The sequence below is a fragment of the Saprolegnia diclina genome, assembly GCF_000281045.1.
Source record: "Saprolegnia diclina VS20 unplaced genomic scaffold supercont1.12, whole genome shotgun sequence".
Taxonomy (NCBI): domain Eukaryota; phylum Oomycota; class Saprolegniomycetes; order Saprolegniales; family Saprolegniaceae; genus Saprolegnia; species Saprolegnia diclina.
In genome coordinates, this window is record NW_008246079.1 from 843,481 (window position 1) to 858,476 (window position 14,996).

The 14,996-nt window shown below is 60.7% G+C and overlaps 7 protein-coding genes across 7 annotated transcripts; 3 read left to right on the forward strand and 4 right to left on the reverse strand.

Moving 5' to 3' along the window:
• Window positions 1-55: 55 nt before the first annotated feature.
• Window positions 56-5,929, reverse strand: SDRG_04960 (hypothetical protein; the record flags this gene model as incomplete). The annotated part of the gene is made up of 1 exon (XM_008610654.1): window positions 56-5,929. The coding sequence occupies one exon, from the start codon at window positions 5,927-5,929 to the stop codon at window positions 131-133; it is 5,799 nt and encodes a 1,932-aa protein (XP_008608876.1). The 3' UTR covers window positions 56-130.
• A 222-nt stretch (window positions 5,930-6,151) lies between these two features.
• SDRG_04961 (hypothetical protein) lies at window positions 6,152-7,367 on the reverse strand (the record flags this gene model as incomplete). Its single annotated transcript, XM_008610655.1, has 5 exons — window positions 6,152-6,413; window positions 6,460-6,688; window positions 6,742-6,898; window positions 6,945-7,097; window positions 7,140-7,367. The coding sequence occupies 5 exons, from the start codon at window positions 7,365-7,367 to the stop codon at window positions 6,152-6,154; spliced, it is 1,029 nt and encodes a 342-aa protein (XP_008608877.1).
• Window positions 7,368-7,458: 91 nt separating this feature from the next.
• SDRG_04962 (NAK/MPSK protein kinase) lies at window positions 7,459-8,961 on the forward strand. The gene is made up of 4 exons (XM_008610656.1): window positions 7,459-7,875; window positions 7,917-8,174; window positions 8,218-8,489; window positions 8,533-8,961. Exons 1-4 carry the CDS (start codon window positions 7,503-7,505, stop codon window positions 8,800-8,802), a joined length of 1,173 nt encoding a protein of 390 aa, XP_008608878.1. The 5' UTR covers window positions 7,459-7,502; the 3' UTR covers window positions 8,803-8,961.
• SDRG_04963 (hypothetical protein) lies at window positions 8,812-9,881 on the reverse strand (the record flags this gene model as incomplete). The annotated part of the gene is made up of 3 exons (XM_008610657.1): window positions 8,812-9,362; window positions 9,411-9,503; window positions 9,550-9,881. 3 exons carry the CDS (start codon window positions 9,879-9,881, stop codon window positions 8,894-8,896), a joined length of 894 nt encoding a protein of 297 aa, XP_008608879.1. The 3' UTR covers window positions 8,812-8,893.
• A 203-nt stretch (window positions 9,882-10,084) lies between these two features.
• Window positions 10,085-11,759, reverse strand: SDRG_04964 (CMGC/CDKL protein kinase). The gene is made up of 8 exons (XM_008610658.1): window positions 11,652-11,759; window positions 11,559-11,604; window positions 11,376-11,512; window positions 11,216-11,324; window positions 11,111-11,170; window positions 10,980-11,067; window positions 10,823-10,930; window positions 10,085-10,777 (listed from the first exon to the last, which is right to left on the reverse strand). The coding sequence occupies exons 1-8, from the start codon at window positions 11,721-11,723 to the stop codon at window positions 10,162-10,164; spliced, it is 1,236 nt and encodes a 411-aa protein (XP_008608880.1). The 5' UTR covers window positions 11,724-11,759; the 3' UTR covers window positions 10,085-10,161.
• Window positions 11,760-12,402: 643 nt separating this feature from the next.
• On the forward strand, window positions 12,403-14,094 carry SDRG_04965 (calcium binding protein 39). The gene is made up of 11 exons (XM_008610659.1): window positions 12,403-12,550; window positions 12,593-12,649; window positions 12,699-12,806; window positions 12,863-13,021; window positions 13,065-13,121; window positions 13,161-13,286; window positions 13,331-13,396; window positions 13,444-13,502; window positions 13,553-13,740; window positions 13,789-13,872; window positions 13,918-14,094. Exons 1-11 carry the CDS (start codon window positions 12,443-12,445, stop codon window positions 13,944-13,946), a joined length of 1,041 nt encoding a protein of 346 aa, XP_008608881.1. The 5' UTR covers window positions 12,403-12,442; the 3' UTR covers window positions 13,947-14,094.
• A 191-nt stretch (window positions 14,095-14,285) lies between these two features.
• Window positions 14,286-14,747, forward strand: SDRG_04966 (hypothetical protein; the record flags this gene model as incomplete). The annotated part of the gene is made up of 1 exon (XM_008610660.1): window positions 14,286-14,747. One exon carries the CDS (start codon window positions 14,286-14,288, stop codon window positions 14,745-14,747), a length of 462 nt encoding a protein of 153 aa, XP_008608882.1.
• Between the last annotated feature and the right edge of the window lie 249 nt (window positions 14,748-14,996).

Here is a 14,996-nt window from a genome sequence, read left to right on the forward strand (position 1 = left end):
AACTCCAACCATCTAGGGACTTTTCGGTGGCCATTCCACATCCACAACAGTCCCATCAGAGAAACGACAAACGCATTGATCCAGTCGGGTTACCAGATCCGCGACCCAGATCCAGATCGAGGTATCGCGATCACGGCGGCGCCGCCTTGCACACGAGGCCCGTCTTGAGGTGCACGGCGACCGAAATCTGCTTGAACGTCTCGAGGAGGTCAATGCCCGAGACTGCATTGTGGAACGTGCCCTGCATGTGCACGGCGAGCTGCTCGAGGCAGACAAAGTTCATTTGCCCAAAGCCAACGAGAAAGCTCAGCAGCTGGTGGCGGCCAAACGTCGTTGCAATGTGCTGCGCCAAGTAGACGCCGCTGCTGCTCGTGTTGGGGTACCCGTCCGAAAAGAAGAGCACGACCGGCGTGTATCTCGCGTGCTGGTTGCGCGAGAGCACCTCGATCGCGCAGCGCAAGCCCGTGTCAAAGTCGGTGCCTTGGCCTTGAAACGGAATCTGCACCTGCGCCATCTCGTCCATCGACCGCGCTTCAAACTCAATGCGGCCGCGCGAGCTAAACGTCACGACCGACACAATGTCGGCGCAGTTCGGGCCCTTCTTGGCGCGCTGCTCGGCCAAGTAGGCGTGGACGGCGGCCGTCACATCGAGCCACGGCTGCCCCGACATGGAGCCCGACGCGTCCAGCACAAACACATGATGGTCCAAGCCGCGACCGGCATAGTGCTTGCAGTTGAACACGTGCCCTTGCACGCGCGTGTGCCCCGGCGCGAGCGCGTCGTTCGCGCTGCTGGGCACATGCCACGCGTCCAGCACGCAGTACGACGGGTCGTCAACCTTGTGGTCGGGCGCGTCGCACTGGAACGGGCACAAGCCAAACGCCGCACGCTCGACAGCGCTCGTGACGGGATCTTCCCACCCGAGCAGCTTCCAGTACGTCTCATGGAGCACCTCGTCCATGGGCTGCTTGGGGTGCGGCTCAAGCGGCACCGTGCAGTGGCGGCGGCCGTCCGAGGTGGCATACACGCAATTGGCGGCCGACGTAGCGTCGCACGTGACGTAGTGCACGTGGCCGCGGCCCATCTTGGCGCAAAAGAAGGGGCACATTTCGGCCACCCCGCGCTCGCCGGCCGTGTACTGGCGGCCGTCAATGTCGACGCTTGCAGAGTCCGAGACAAAGTACGTCTCCTTCATGTTGCCGTGCGACGTCTTGTGCAAGTCGGCGTGGCCAAACGCCTTCTCGCAGTAGTACTGGCAGCACGGGCAGCGCACGGTGCACGTGTGCACGGCCGTCGTGCACTGGTGGTCGACACCCGCGTGGTCCAGACGACCGGTCGGCAGCGCCGCTGCACACTTCTTTCGCCCGCCATTCATCGCCTGGTGCGTGTACTCGAACGTACTGCGGGCGCCGTGAAAGGTCTCGGTCGTCTTCTCCAGCTGCACCTTGACCTCACACATGCCCTCGACCGCGCACTCGGCCGCGCACAAGTGCGCCTTGCCGCATGCATGCAGCGCGTCGGGCGCATGGAAATGGTCGTCGGCCGCGCACCCGTTGCCGCAGTCAGCGTAGCTGCACAGCTGCTGGCAGCGGTTCGCGCCGCAGTGGTGCGGGGCGTGGGCCAAAGCAAACGGCTGCGTGCAGAGGCTGCGGCAGTTGGGCGCGGCGCACGCGTCGCCGCAGCAGTGCAGCGCCACGCTGCACGTGTGGTCGCCGTCGTGGTCGACGGGCAGGTGGCAGCCGCCGTCGCAGTTGCTGGCGCTGGCCATCGCACACGGCGCCGGGCACGTGTGGTCCAGGACGCTGCAGTTGCAAGCGCCCGCATGGCCGGCCGCCGCGCCGCACGGAATCGTGTCCGTCAAGCAGTAGGCGCAGTGGCCCTGGCACTTGTGGTTCGTGCCGCAGTCGTGGGCGACGTCGGCCTCGTGCAGAAACGACTCAAAACACCCGAGCTTGCAACGCGCGCACGTGTGCTGGCAGCGGCGCAAAAACTGCTTGGTCTTGAGCACGCACGCGTCGAGGCCGTCGCGCTCGTCGCGGCTCGCAACGCCGAGCGACTCAAACCAGAGGCGGACACGGTACTCGCGGCGCCAGACGACAAAGCCCCAGATCGCATCAAACCGCGCTTCTTGCTGCACCGTGCGCGGCTCGTCCACATGGTCCAAAAAGCGCTGCAAATACAGCAGCAGCGTCGCCTTGGCGGTCGCCAAGTTCGTCGCCACGTCGCCTTCGTTCAGGTCCAAGCCAAAGTCGAGCGTATCGTCAATGGGGGCCACCATCTCGGGCTCCGGCACGACCGCCTCAAACTGCGCCGTCATCGTCACGTCATAGTTGGGGCCGAGCGACGTGCCGTCGTCGAGGATGCCGTGGCGCAGCGCGTAGCGAATGTGCTGGCGCGACACCACGCTCTTGTGCGCTTGCACATTGTCCTCCATCGACGTCCAGTCCAAAAGCGCAATCTTGGCCAGCACCATGCTGAGGCACTCGTGAAAGTCGTGGCCGTTGACATACGCCTTCGTGTCGCGCGCGTGCACCAAGAGCGCAGCCGCTTCCGCAAGCGCCTCGTAGTAGCCCTTGTTGCCGAGCGGCGGGCAGCACGTAATCACCACGTCGCCGCCGTACATGGCCGAGACAAAGTTGTCGGCCGTGTTTTCGCTCAAAATGGCCGCCAGCTTCGACTCAAACTCGGCCACCACCGACGCTTGGTCGTTCGGGTTGACGTCCTTCGCGTTCAAGTAGAGCTGGCCGCGGAAGAGACGCTCGTCGCCCTTGAGCAGCGCGACGCCCTGCTGAAACTTAGCAAACATGCCGTCAATGTCCTTGTCAAAGCGCATCTCAATGCGAAACACCGTGAGCCGCGAGATCGCCGCGTTGAGCACCGAGAGAAACGTGTCTTCTTGCGCCGACCGCTCAAACGACCCGAGGCCCTCAAAGTCGAGGACGACCACAAGGCAACGGCCAAGACGCCGCAGCGTCAGCCACACGCCGTCCGTGCAGCGGGCGCCCGAAATCGCAAACGAACTGCCCGTGAGGTGGTTCAGAAAGTACGACTTGCCCGTCGACTGCTTCCCCATCGAGGTGAGCACGACGACGGGGCCACTCCACGCATGCAACACGTGGCTCGCGGGGCCAAAGCCAATCTGCGGCGCCAGCGTATGCGCCTCCGACCCGTCGGTAAACGTAGCCGCCACGCCGTCGCGCAATAGCACCAGCTGGTTGTCATGGGCGCGGCAAATGGGCACCGGGACAAACCCGACGAGCTCCAGAAGCCATGGCGCAAGCGCCATCGTCGGCCACACGAGCGACTCGCTGCCAAGAACCGCATCCTTGTTGAGCGAGAGCGGCGACAAGTCCTTGTTGAGCGCCAGCAGTTTGGCCATCACGCTGTCCAGGACGACCGAGAGCACGTTGCGGCGGGCTGGCGTGTCGGCGTGGACGTGCAGCTGCAGCGCGTGCGGCAAGAGCCCGCCCTCGTCGTCCATCAAGGCGCGGACGGGAAACTTCTCAAACACATGGAAGAGTGCCCAGAGCACGTGCGCTTCGCCGGCCGTCGCGGGGACCGCTTCCTGCGCGCACTGCAGCTGCCACGCCACCTTGCCCGTGACAACCGTCATTGTCAGCTCGACAACGACCGACGTGGTCGGGTCCAGCAGCACAATCGTGTCGGCGTAGGCGCGCGCGTGCGTCGCCGGCCAGTTGAGGCGCGTCGGTAGCGTCAGCTCCGTCTCGGGCAGCGGCGCGTGGTCGTGCGTCATGAGCGTCTGCACCCGCACGACGCCGTCGGCGTCGGGCACGAGGCAGACCACAAAGGCGCCGTCGTGGAGCTTGAGCACCTTGGTGTCGGGCGTCGCGACAAACTGCGGCACGTGCTTCGAGAGCTGCTGTGTGCGCAAGAAGTACGACTGCGCGCTGCCATCGTCGCCGACGCAAAACACGCCGTGGTTGTCGCCGCCAAACACAAACAGCTGCGTGTACGGCGGCGGCGGGCGCAGCAGCACCAAGTTGACCTGGTGCACGCGCTCCAGCAGCTTGTACGACTCGTTGAACGCAAAGAGCTCGACCTTGCACGTCGAGTGGAGCAGACCGAGCATGCGGTGCGTCACGTCAAAGTCGCAGCACTCGACCAAATGCGGAAACTGCTTCGTGTGAAGTTGCGTCATGGCTCGGGGCCCGTGCGACTGGTACGCGCGCACGTACGTCTTGGTGTCGATGGTAAAGACGACGAGGACCACCGTGCCAACCACAGCCACAAACACCACCGACGCCTTGAGCGGCAGCTTGAGCTTGGCGAGGGCAGCACCGCGCAGCGGCGTCAGCTGCAGCATTGTGGCGCCGCCAGCCACGTACTGCTTCGAAAAGCTCACGCGAAACTTGCTGGCGCTCGTGATCGCAGTCGTCATCGCCGAGGAGCCATTGTGGATGGCAGTCTTCTCGCGAATCGCCGAGACAAAGGCTTCGTGCACAATCTCCTCCTTGATCGCACGCAGCTCGGCGGGGTGGTCCTTCTTGGGACCCTCGATGGCAACGACGTGGCCGACAATGATGTCGAACACAGCCTTGTCGTGCAAGAAGCTCTTGAAGTCACGGCACCAGTGGTCATGGTGCGACTGGAGCGCGTTGCGGATCTTGGGCAAAATGAGACGCATGGGGGCCGCGTTGGCAGCACTCAGGAACGGAAACGTGAGGGCCACAAAGGCATCCGCGCCAAACCAACTCTTGATCGTCCCCATCGCAGCTTGCGCAAACGTCTTCTTGCCCGTCAAGTGCGGATCCGTACGCAGCAGCTGCCAGTACTCAACGTTGATCGCGTTCCCAACGCTCTCAGCAAAGTACAAGTACATCGGCAGCTGCATCGCACTCGAGATGTGCTCCTTGAGCAGCGCAAAGTCGGCCACCATCGCCGTGTGGGCCCGGATTTCAGCTGCCTCCGACGGCTCGTCCGCGATGTAGAAAAGGAAAGCGGCGTTGTAGAGGCATCGGGCTTCCAGCTCGCGCAAATGACCCGCAACATTGGCGGCCACGTCCGCGCGAAACTGGTCTTGGAGGCTGGCCAGGGTGACGTCTCCGAGCATCGCCTCCGGAAACGCGTCCCACGCCTGCAGCGCGGCCTTCATGAGCGGACGGGGAATCGCGGTGCGCAGCTCAATCCGGTGCGTCGCCACCATCTCCACGAGCCAAGCTGCAAAGTTGTCGGTCGCCACCGAGTCGTGCTTACTTTGAATGTCGTGGGCCACTGACGTACTCAAGGTCACGCCCGTGGCACCCGTCGCTGGCACCAGCGTCTGCCCCGTCGGCAGCAGCGTCATCGTACCGAGCACATCGCAGGCCACCATTTCCTTCTGCACCGTGGCCTCCTTGATCGAAAAGGCGACCGAGTACTTCTTCCAGCGCGCGCCTTGGCGCGTCTCGCTGGCCGCCAGCTCGAGCGCCGTCCAGTCGGCCTCCGTGAGGCAGCACAGCACCGTCGGCGTCAGCGTCGTCACAAAGCGCAGGGCATACGTCGCCCGTTCACGCAAGTGGGCTGGCTCAAACGAGCGCGCAACGAGCCACGTAAAGAGGACGACCTTGGGCCGCGTCTCGGCGAGGCGGATCGCATACACGCCTTCGTGGTCAGGCGCCAAGTACTTTTCCAACTTGGACGGCCACCACCCGCGCGCACGGAGCTCGGCTTCGACGGCCGCCTGCTTGCCAAAGCAAGCAACAACATCAATGCCATCGTCACCGGACGCGTTCACAAAGTGCCCGAGCTGGTCGTCCTGGCGCATGTTCATCGCCACATCAACCACGCCGAGGGCGCGGAGGAGGCGGAGCAGCTCCGACTCGACAAGCGTCGGCTGAAACACGATGGACCCGTCGTCCGACTCGACCGACATGCGCAAAAGCTGGTAGCAGCTCATGCTCTCGTAGCTCGTTGCGACTCCCAGCGTCATGTGCAAAGTTGCTCTCTCACAGGGACACGGGCAAAGGAAAAGTGATTCACGTACTAGTAGTATGACAAGACATGTGCCCGTTGGCGTACGACAGCACGTTAGCCCGTTGGCGTACGACAGCACGTTAGCCCGTTGGCGTACGACAGCACGTTAGCCCGTTGGCGAACGACAGCACGTTGGTGCGACCACGAAAAGCGGGCCAACGGCTCGACCGGATACGAGCTACGACGAGCCCGTTGGCGTCACCACGCCTCCGGCGTATGTCTGCACGGCGACGCACGTCCGCTGGCGGTCGATGCGTGCGACGAGGCGCGGCTTCTGCGCCAACCCGCGTCCGTCCCGGCTTGTGTTCATCGCTGCGTAAAACCGTTGCAAGTACGCATCGTACGCGGGCATGAAGCGATCCACAAAGTCGGCGACTTGGGCCGACGTCATGCCGGGCTTGCCTTGGGTACGCATGTCGGCCTCGGCTTCCTCGCGCCACCTAGATGTGCTGCATGAGGAGAGGTGAGGTACTCAAGGCAATGTACGTGTAAACGCAGTGCGCATCGGGCACTTGGATGACGAGCATTGCGGCGAGCTCGGCGTAGATGCGGTCGAAATCTTTGAGAGCTTCGTTGACCGGCCCCAAGTGGCGGTGGCTCCTACGTCGTCGATGAAGATATACCCGAGCTGCATGGAGCTGCGATACGTACAAGGGGAGGTTGGAGGCTTCAAAGCCCAAGCACCAGCCTTCGATCACGAGCACGTCGAGAGGACCTATGCAGCAGGCATGTCTCCATGGCAGGTCACATCGAAGCATCGGTGGGCACCTGTATGGTGCTGCCACGCGTCTTGCGGCGCACGGTCGCCACGGCCTTCAAAGGCCGACTTGTCGTAGCGGGGTACGACGACGTCGGCGCCTTGCTTGGCTTGCGCGATGATGTCGAGCAAGAGGTCCACATCGTGCGTCCCCGGGTTGCCGCGGAACTGCCCAGGATGCATAAGTCTCCATCCTCGACGGTCCTTCATCTACCTCGAGGAGGGGGTTGCCAGGGTGCGCTTCGGCGACGCGGCGCTGCCCGTCCCGCGTGTAATAGACATCATCGATCGAGAGCACCGCGCAGTTCTTTCCTGTGGCCTTGAAGAGCAGCTCCAAGTACGACGTCATGGTCGTCTTGCCCCCGCCCTGGAAGATCCATGAGCATACGCGATGGAAGCGAGCGCGTACCTGCACGCAGCTAAGGCCAAGCACGAGGCAGGTCTTGGTCGTCGCGGCCGGCGGGTTGAGGCAGTCGTACTGCGACTCAGCCCACGCGAAGATGGGGAGGTAGTAGTCATGGACGAGCGCCTGGAAGGGCGACGCCGAGGCCGACGCCCGGAGCGTCTTCAAGCCCGAGGACGCGCGCATGGCCTTCTCGAGGACGGCCGCGAGCTCCTTGGTCCGCGCTGGCAGCATGGTCGTCAGTGCTCGGCCGAGAGAACAAGTTGATCTTGCGTGTTTTCATCCATCTGTTTTGGATGCGACGTAGCGAGCGGCTATTTGCACGCCATTTTGCACCCCGGGGCACGCTAGAGGTGAAAGATCGCTAGCATGGGCAACACCAAGTCGGTCAAGCTCAACGGCCGCGGGTACGAGGTCTGCGGGAAGCTCGGCAGCGGCGGCTTCTCCGAGGTCTACCTTGTCGAGGGCCATCGCCATGGCAGGAAGCAGCGCTACGCGCTCAAGGTCATGGCGTGCGTCGAGGACGACCAGCTGCAGCGCGCGCTGCTCGAGATCCAGCTGCATCGGCGCCTCGCCCACCCGAATGTGCTCCCACTCCTCGAGTCGGAGATCCGCATGAAGCGCCATGGCCAGCGGTCCGATGTCGAGAACGCGCTGGGGCGGACGAAGGAGGTGCTTCTGCTCTTCCCCGTCCTTGCCCGCGGGTCGATCCAAGACGTCTTGAACGACGCCGCCACGCAGAGTACCAAGCCTCGCCGCTTGCCGTCGCTCACATGAGCATAGAGGCGCCTGCGTTCACGCAAGACGAGTGCGTTCGCCTCTTTGAAGGGATCGTCCGTGGTGTCCTGGAGATCCACCAGCTCGGACTCGCCCATCGGGACCTCAAGCCCGCCAACATCCTCCTCGACGATGCCAATACGCCAGTGGTCATGGACCTCGGGTCTGTCGCGCCCTTGACGACGCGCGTGACGTCGCAGCACGATGCGCTCGCGATGGTCGAGACGGCCGCGCAGTTTTCCAGCGGCGCCTTTCGCGCACCCGGTCCTTCCATCATGCTGGTACGGTCGTCTTATGGGAGGGATAGAGCTCTACGACGACTGCTTTCGAGGCGACCTCACGGCGGCCACGGACGTCTGGAGCCTCGGGTGCGTCTTGTATGCCATGGCGTACGGGCCCTTTGGCCCGTTCGAGTCGGCGACCGAAGGCATCAAGGTCCTCGCGATCCGCAACGGCAGTCTTCGGTTCCCACCGTCGCCTACGTACTCGCCAGGCTTCAACCTGCTCCTTCAAGACATGCTCCAAGTGTCCCCGGACGCGCGGCCGACGCTCGACCATATTCTAACGCGCCTCGGCAAGGTAGACCGATGCCCAGTGGCACTATATATGCATATGGAACTAGCTCAACGCGTCCAGTCCGCCAACGTCGTCCTCGACGCAGGCCTCGACGCTCTCGACGTCCTCCAGTCGCCAAGTCACGTCCAGTGCAGCGGACTGGGCCGACTTTGCACACTTCTCGGCGCCCGTGCGACCAACACCGCCGCTGCTGCACTTTGCGAGCGCCGACGCAGCGGCCAAGTCGCCACGAAAAGCGTCACGTCGGTCGATCTCGGACCGCGATCAGCTCGCACGTCACGGCCGCGCGATGCTCCAGCACGCGCTGGCGCCGTAGTCAAAGGTTCCTGTAGCTATACGGATGTATCCAGCGCCTGAGTGACGACCTTCGGAACCTTGTATTGGGTACTACTAGTATGAGGTATCGACTAGCACGCGGCAAACGAGATGACAATACACGCCGACGCATCGTGCATGTCGGGGTAGAAGCGCCGAAGGGTTGCCAGCAAGTCGGCGCGCGAGGCCAAGCCTTCGTGCTGCGCGTGGTCGTCTGTGAGGTCGCGCACCGTGACGAACGCCACGTCCGTGATCTGGAGGAACGCAAACGGTGACGACGACGACGTCGTGGTTGCTTGGGCGACCGCGCGGGGGTAAATGTACTGCAGGTCCGAGTTGACGTCGGTGTCGACGTCGCTTGCGAGGCGGATCGTCATGATCTTTGCATGGGACGTGATCGGACGCTCAAACGACGGGTGAAAGTCGATGCGGGGTAGGACGGGCGTGAGTTCCTCGATCGCACAGCGCGTGCTGGCGCTCATGGGCACGCAGCGCGTCTTCTCAAAGAGCGCCAAGTGCTTGAGAAAGGTGTCATTTGGCTCGATCCACGGACGGCTCATGCTAGGGCGATGGCGTGAGTCAACCCAGGAGCGAGGAGAGGGAGCGCACCGTACGCGTTGGTACGCATCGTGGAGCGAGAGGTCTTGCGTGGCCATGAGCCACGCAATGACGACGGACGCCGACCGTGACCGACCCGCAACGCTAGTATCGACAGGCATGAGAGTGCGGCGGGAAGGCCATGACGTACCAGTGCACGAGGACATTGGCGTCGGTCGTTGCCAAGGCTTGGTCCAGCGTGTAGAGCAAGTACGGTAGCTTGATCAATAGCGGCTCGTCAAGAGCGTCGTCCATCGCGATGCGAAGGTGCGCGCAGCTCGGCGCCGCGAGGACGTCTTCGGGCTGGAGCAGCGAGAGGACAAAGCCAATGTTCTTGGCGCGCAGCGCATATGCATTCGCCGCCGCATCGATCGAGCCGAGGTAGACGCGGTCGGCGATGAACATGGGCACGTCATCGACCATCTCCTCGACCTCTTCGACCTCGTCGTCATAGTCGTAGCCCTCGTACTCCATGTCACTCATGTTGCAAATAATGACGGACCAATCATTGCAAGCCATTTTCAGCCAATGGGAATCCAGCAATTGAGATCTTATTGCGGCTCGGACGCTCGTTGGCGCTGTTGAGGTCGCTGCTGTCCCCACCGCTTGCCACCGACTGCGCTCTGTTCCCTTCTGTCGATGGTCAAGTGGCATTTGGTCTACTATCTGCAGGGAACAACATGGTATTGGGCGTCGACTCGTGTCTGTCATCAAGAGTCCACTCGTCATAGCATTGGTACAAGTACGCATCCATGGAGTGGTTTTATCGCTTGCTCTCGCTCTCGTAGTCTTCAAAGTCATCGTCGTAGATGCTGTGCTCGCTCGCGATGCTGCTGTGGATCGAGAGACGCCTTCGCGCGATCGTGTTGTTGTCGTGGCCGTCGCTCTCGATGATCTCTTGGATATCGTCGTCCTTGACGCCGAGGCTCTTGCGTAGCGGCGCCACAATGCGCGGTCCAACGTCCTTGGCCATGGACCGCATGCTCTTGGCCTCGTCGTCGCACTTCATATCGTCGAGCGTCGGGCCCGAGCCGTCGAGGTCGTCGCCTTCCGACTCGGTGCGCACGCCGTCAATCTCCTCTTCAATGTCGTCATGGTGGCGCTGGCGACGCTTCTTCTGGGCCTCCGCTACGAGGTCTTCTTGCCGCAACTTGGCAAAGAGCACGTGGTCGAGTGCGTCGCGGGCGGAGAGTCGCTTCTTCGGGTCCAGCGACACAGTGCGCTCGAGAAAATCAAGCACTTCGGGAAACGGAATCGTCTCGCTGAACGCCCGTCGAAGCGACGTCGTGGGGTACGTCGCCTTGCTGACGCTGACGCCTTTCGGCTGCTTGGCCGCGAGCGACGGCGGGAGCGGTCCCAGCATTTCTTGAATGAGGCGCCTGCAGGTGCATATGAATCATGTGCGATCGAAATGAAAACCGTACAGCTGATCGAGCTGGCTTTCACCACGAAAGAGAGGTTTGCCCGTGAACAGCTCGGCAATGACGCACCCGAGACTCCAAATGTCGGCGTTGTACGAGTAGTTGGTGCAGCTACGAAACCAAAATGTAGGAATACATTTGTACTTTCGACACTACAAACCGGAGTTCTTGCTCGGGCGGGCGGTACCAGCGCGTCGCGACGTAGTCGGACAAGGCCTCGCCTTCGAATTGAATGGCGCGGGCGACACCTACGCAGCCGTCGTCGTGCAAGGCACGGACGAATCTCGCTACCAAAATCGCACAACTTGACGTTGCCGTTGGCGTCCAGAAGGACGTTCTCGGGCTTGATATCTACGCGGACTTGTCAAGTCGATCGAGTAGGCGCTTGGGATAAACCGCGGTGAATGATGTGGTTGGCATGGCAACAGTGCAGCGCCTTTGTGAGCTGAAAAGCAATGGCGCGCGCGTGGGCGGGCCGCAGTCCTGTCCTGTTTTTGGCCACGAGCTGCATAAAATGCCATGAATTTCCGATTTTTCCAGGGATCGAAGTCCGGACCTTGGCCAATGTCGACGGCGCAAAGTCAAACACCAAGTGCAAGTAGCCATCGCCGCGAAAGCTGTAGCGAAACGTGACGATGTTTGGGTGGTTGAGCATCGAGCATGCTTGGAGCTCGCGCTTGGAGAGGTTGTCGTCTACAGCAGATGAGTAGTGTCGTTTGCGATGCCGAAAGGGTCGTGCCGCCGAGGAACTTGAACTTTTTGATGGCGACTTGCTCCTTCGTCGACTGCAGACTGCGAGTTAGGACATTCCTGCAACGGACGGAGCGTGTACCTTCTCGATGGCCTTGTACACGACGCCGTACGTGCCTTCGCCGATGACTTTCTCGACCACGTAGCGGTCCATGCTCGTCTTCGTGTCCAAAACGGCCTTCCACTGGGGTCGAAACCGATCTGAGACGGTAGCGTGAGAAGACACGCGATTATGCATGGGCAACGTTGCTTGGTGCGGTCATGCGTCAACGCACCCTCGTGCCATTGCTAGAGCTCTACGATGCTTGTAGTGCACTGGAGCTCGGCTTGCCGTACTGTGTAGATGATGTTATCACCGTGTCAATGACATGCTGTGCGAGCTGTTAACTCCGTTATTCAGGTCAAGACAGACGCTAGGCCGTGGCGTGGCGATTGTATACCCAACGACAACATTATATCTTGTGCACCAAGGATGCTCCAAAGTGTAGCTTCTTGTCGGACAATCTTGAGGTAGTAAAGATGGCGATGTGGAGTAGCCTGTGCGATGCCATTGTTGAAGCCAACCCTCGCCGTCGGGAACTTCGTGCATAGTCTAGCGCTTGACGTCTATGCAACCAGCATGTCGCTGGGCAGAGGCCACGACCGTACGCTGGCCGCATCGGTGCGTCATGGCCGCGCGCTCGCCTCGGACCGCGCCCCGTGGTGTTGTTGCCGCTGATGGCCCGTTGGTAATGATCCGCACTTAACGAGGTGCTGCCGTTGCCAGAGAGCGCCCTCTATCATGGAGTCGGGTGGTAAAGACGGTCAATCGTACTTAGGTGGGTATATCCCAAATTTTGGGTCCTGGGGCTTAAACGACAACCGACGAGGAGCATGGACAAGCTCTTCCAGCGCAAGAAGAACCCGGAGCAGCTCAGCAAGCTCATCAAGGAGGCGCTCGAGAACCCGAACACGCCTGTCAAGCCCGACAAGAGCGGCAAGGTACGCCATCGTCCGCGAATTGGATGCTCACGGCGTCGATAGGTCGTCGACATTGTCACCAAGCGGCTCAACCAGATCAAGCTGCTGCTCTACGGCGATGTACACCGACGGCTACCGCGTCGCCTCGTGCTATCATGCATATATGTAGGGCGAGCAAGAGTCGAACCCGCAAAAGTGTGCGCAAATGTCCATGCTGCTCATCGCCGACAACATGATCCCGCGGCTCGTATTGAACCTGGAGAAGCTGCCGTTCGAGGTACACTGCGCACCGTCCTTGTAGCTCGCACCATTGACGCATGCATGGTACGATAGGCGCGCAAGCACGTGGCGCAGATCTACAACAACCTGATGCGGCGGGACTTGGGCGGCTTTGTCGCGTACGTCGAGCGCCAGCCACAGATCATCTCAGCCTTGGTGCGCGGCTACGAGCACTCGGAGATTGCGCTCAACTGCGGCACGATGCTCCGCGAGGTACGTTGCACGATAAGAGGTAGCCTCTCATAAAGTCGGTTAGTCGATCCGGCACGAGGTGCTGGCCAAGCAAATCTTGCACTCGCCCGACCTCTGGAAGGTACTGTTATGTCATCAGTCTATAGCTCATTGTTCCTAGTTTTTCGACGTCTACGTGCACTTGCCCAACTTTGACGTCGGGTCGGACGCCTTTGCGACGTTCAAGGACCTCCTTACGCGCCACAAGCCGCTCGTCTCGCAGTTCTTTGACTCGCACTTTGACATGGTTTGCAGCTTTTGTTTGTCTATAGTTTATAACATTTGGGCTAGGTGTTTGAAAAGTACAACAAGCTGCTGTCGTCGGAGAACTATGTCACCCGGCGCCAGTCGCTCAAGGTACTACTGTGCCGTAAGACCCCGACTCCGAAGTTATCCTGTCATAGCTTTTGGGCGAAATCCTCCTGGACCGGTCCAACTTTGACGTGATGATGCGCTACATTTGGTATAGAATTACAGTCAAAAGACTAGACATGACAATCTTGTCGTGTGTAGCAAGCGCGAGAACCTCAAGATGATGATGAATCTGCTTCGGGACACGAGCGTCAACATCCAGTTTGAGGCCTTCCACGTCTTCAAGGTGTTTGTGGCCAACCCGAAGAAGCCCAACGAGATTACGCAAATTCTCTTGACCAACAAGGACAAGCTCATTGCCTACTTGGAGAAATTTCAAAACGAAAAAGGTATACAACTTGTGAAGCCTATCGATGTATCAACATCACGAACCGTAGAGGACGAGCAGTTTGTCGAGGAGAAGAGCCTCTTGATCCGGACGCTCTCGACACTCGAGTTGAGGCAAGAGGACGACGAGACAGGTACAAAGTTGCGGCTGTGACGAGCTCACGTCATTCGCGTCGTAGACGGCAACAGCGCAACGGCGAGCCACTGAGGACGCCTTCACACCGAGCATGTGGTCGTCGTTTAAAAGATACCTCCTCGTCGAGTTGCTCTTTGTATCGTCCACGAATGAAAACCATATATCCCGTGTCTCTTCTGGGCCTTGGCCTTGTTTTCATAAAAATGGAGACGTATCCACGCCAAACCACGCTGTACACCTGTCGCCAAACGTCCAGCGTCCAACCCGAGCCCTTGTAACTTACGAGGCTAGGGTTACCAAGCGACGCAGCCTTTTACGTACCTACCGGTACAAAAGCGCACGAGATGCCTTTACAACACCGCTGAACGTAACACGATCAAGTCATTTTCCACTTGTCTGCATACCGCCAACATGAAGCTTGCTTGCCTCGTGCTCGGACCAGCGCTGCTGGATGCGACGCTGGCACTCGCCAATGCGACGACTCTCAACGTCGACGGTCCGCGCAACCGCACGCAGGTGCGCGATGCAACGACAGTCCCCAGTCCTCTGCCAGTGCTGCGGCACAATAACTCGAGTCGCCTGCCCCCGAACGCGACCGGTCGCTTTGCGCTTGTGCGGACCACGTCGGCCGGCAACCACTCGACGGTCGTATCTCTCAACGCGACAACTGCGGAGCCATTGCCGTCCCACGCGAATGATTCATCGTCGTTGCTCGTCTTCGGCGCCAATGCGACGGCAGATGACGATGTGATTGTGGCGCCATCGACAACAAAGCGCAATTCGACGACCAGCGTCACGACGGCCAGTCACGCGGCCGGCACCAACGGTGTCGCCGCGCTCATCGCACTCGTCGTCACACTGGGTCTTGCGTAGCCTCGTTGGCGTGAAGATACAATAAGAATGTGATGGCTTATACCACTTTGCGTGCCAAGAGGTTAGGGTAGGACTAGGGTTGATCGGAGCTGTATCCACGAACAATGTGAAGGCTGCACAGAGAATATGAATTATGGGCAACAAGGTTTATGCTTTGTCTACACTGCAATTGCCACAGACCGTACTCTGGTCTACATGTGGGCGACGTTCCCATGGTGGAATGGATGACAACGCACCTAAAAAGGCCGG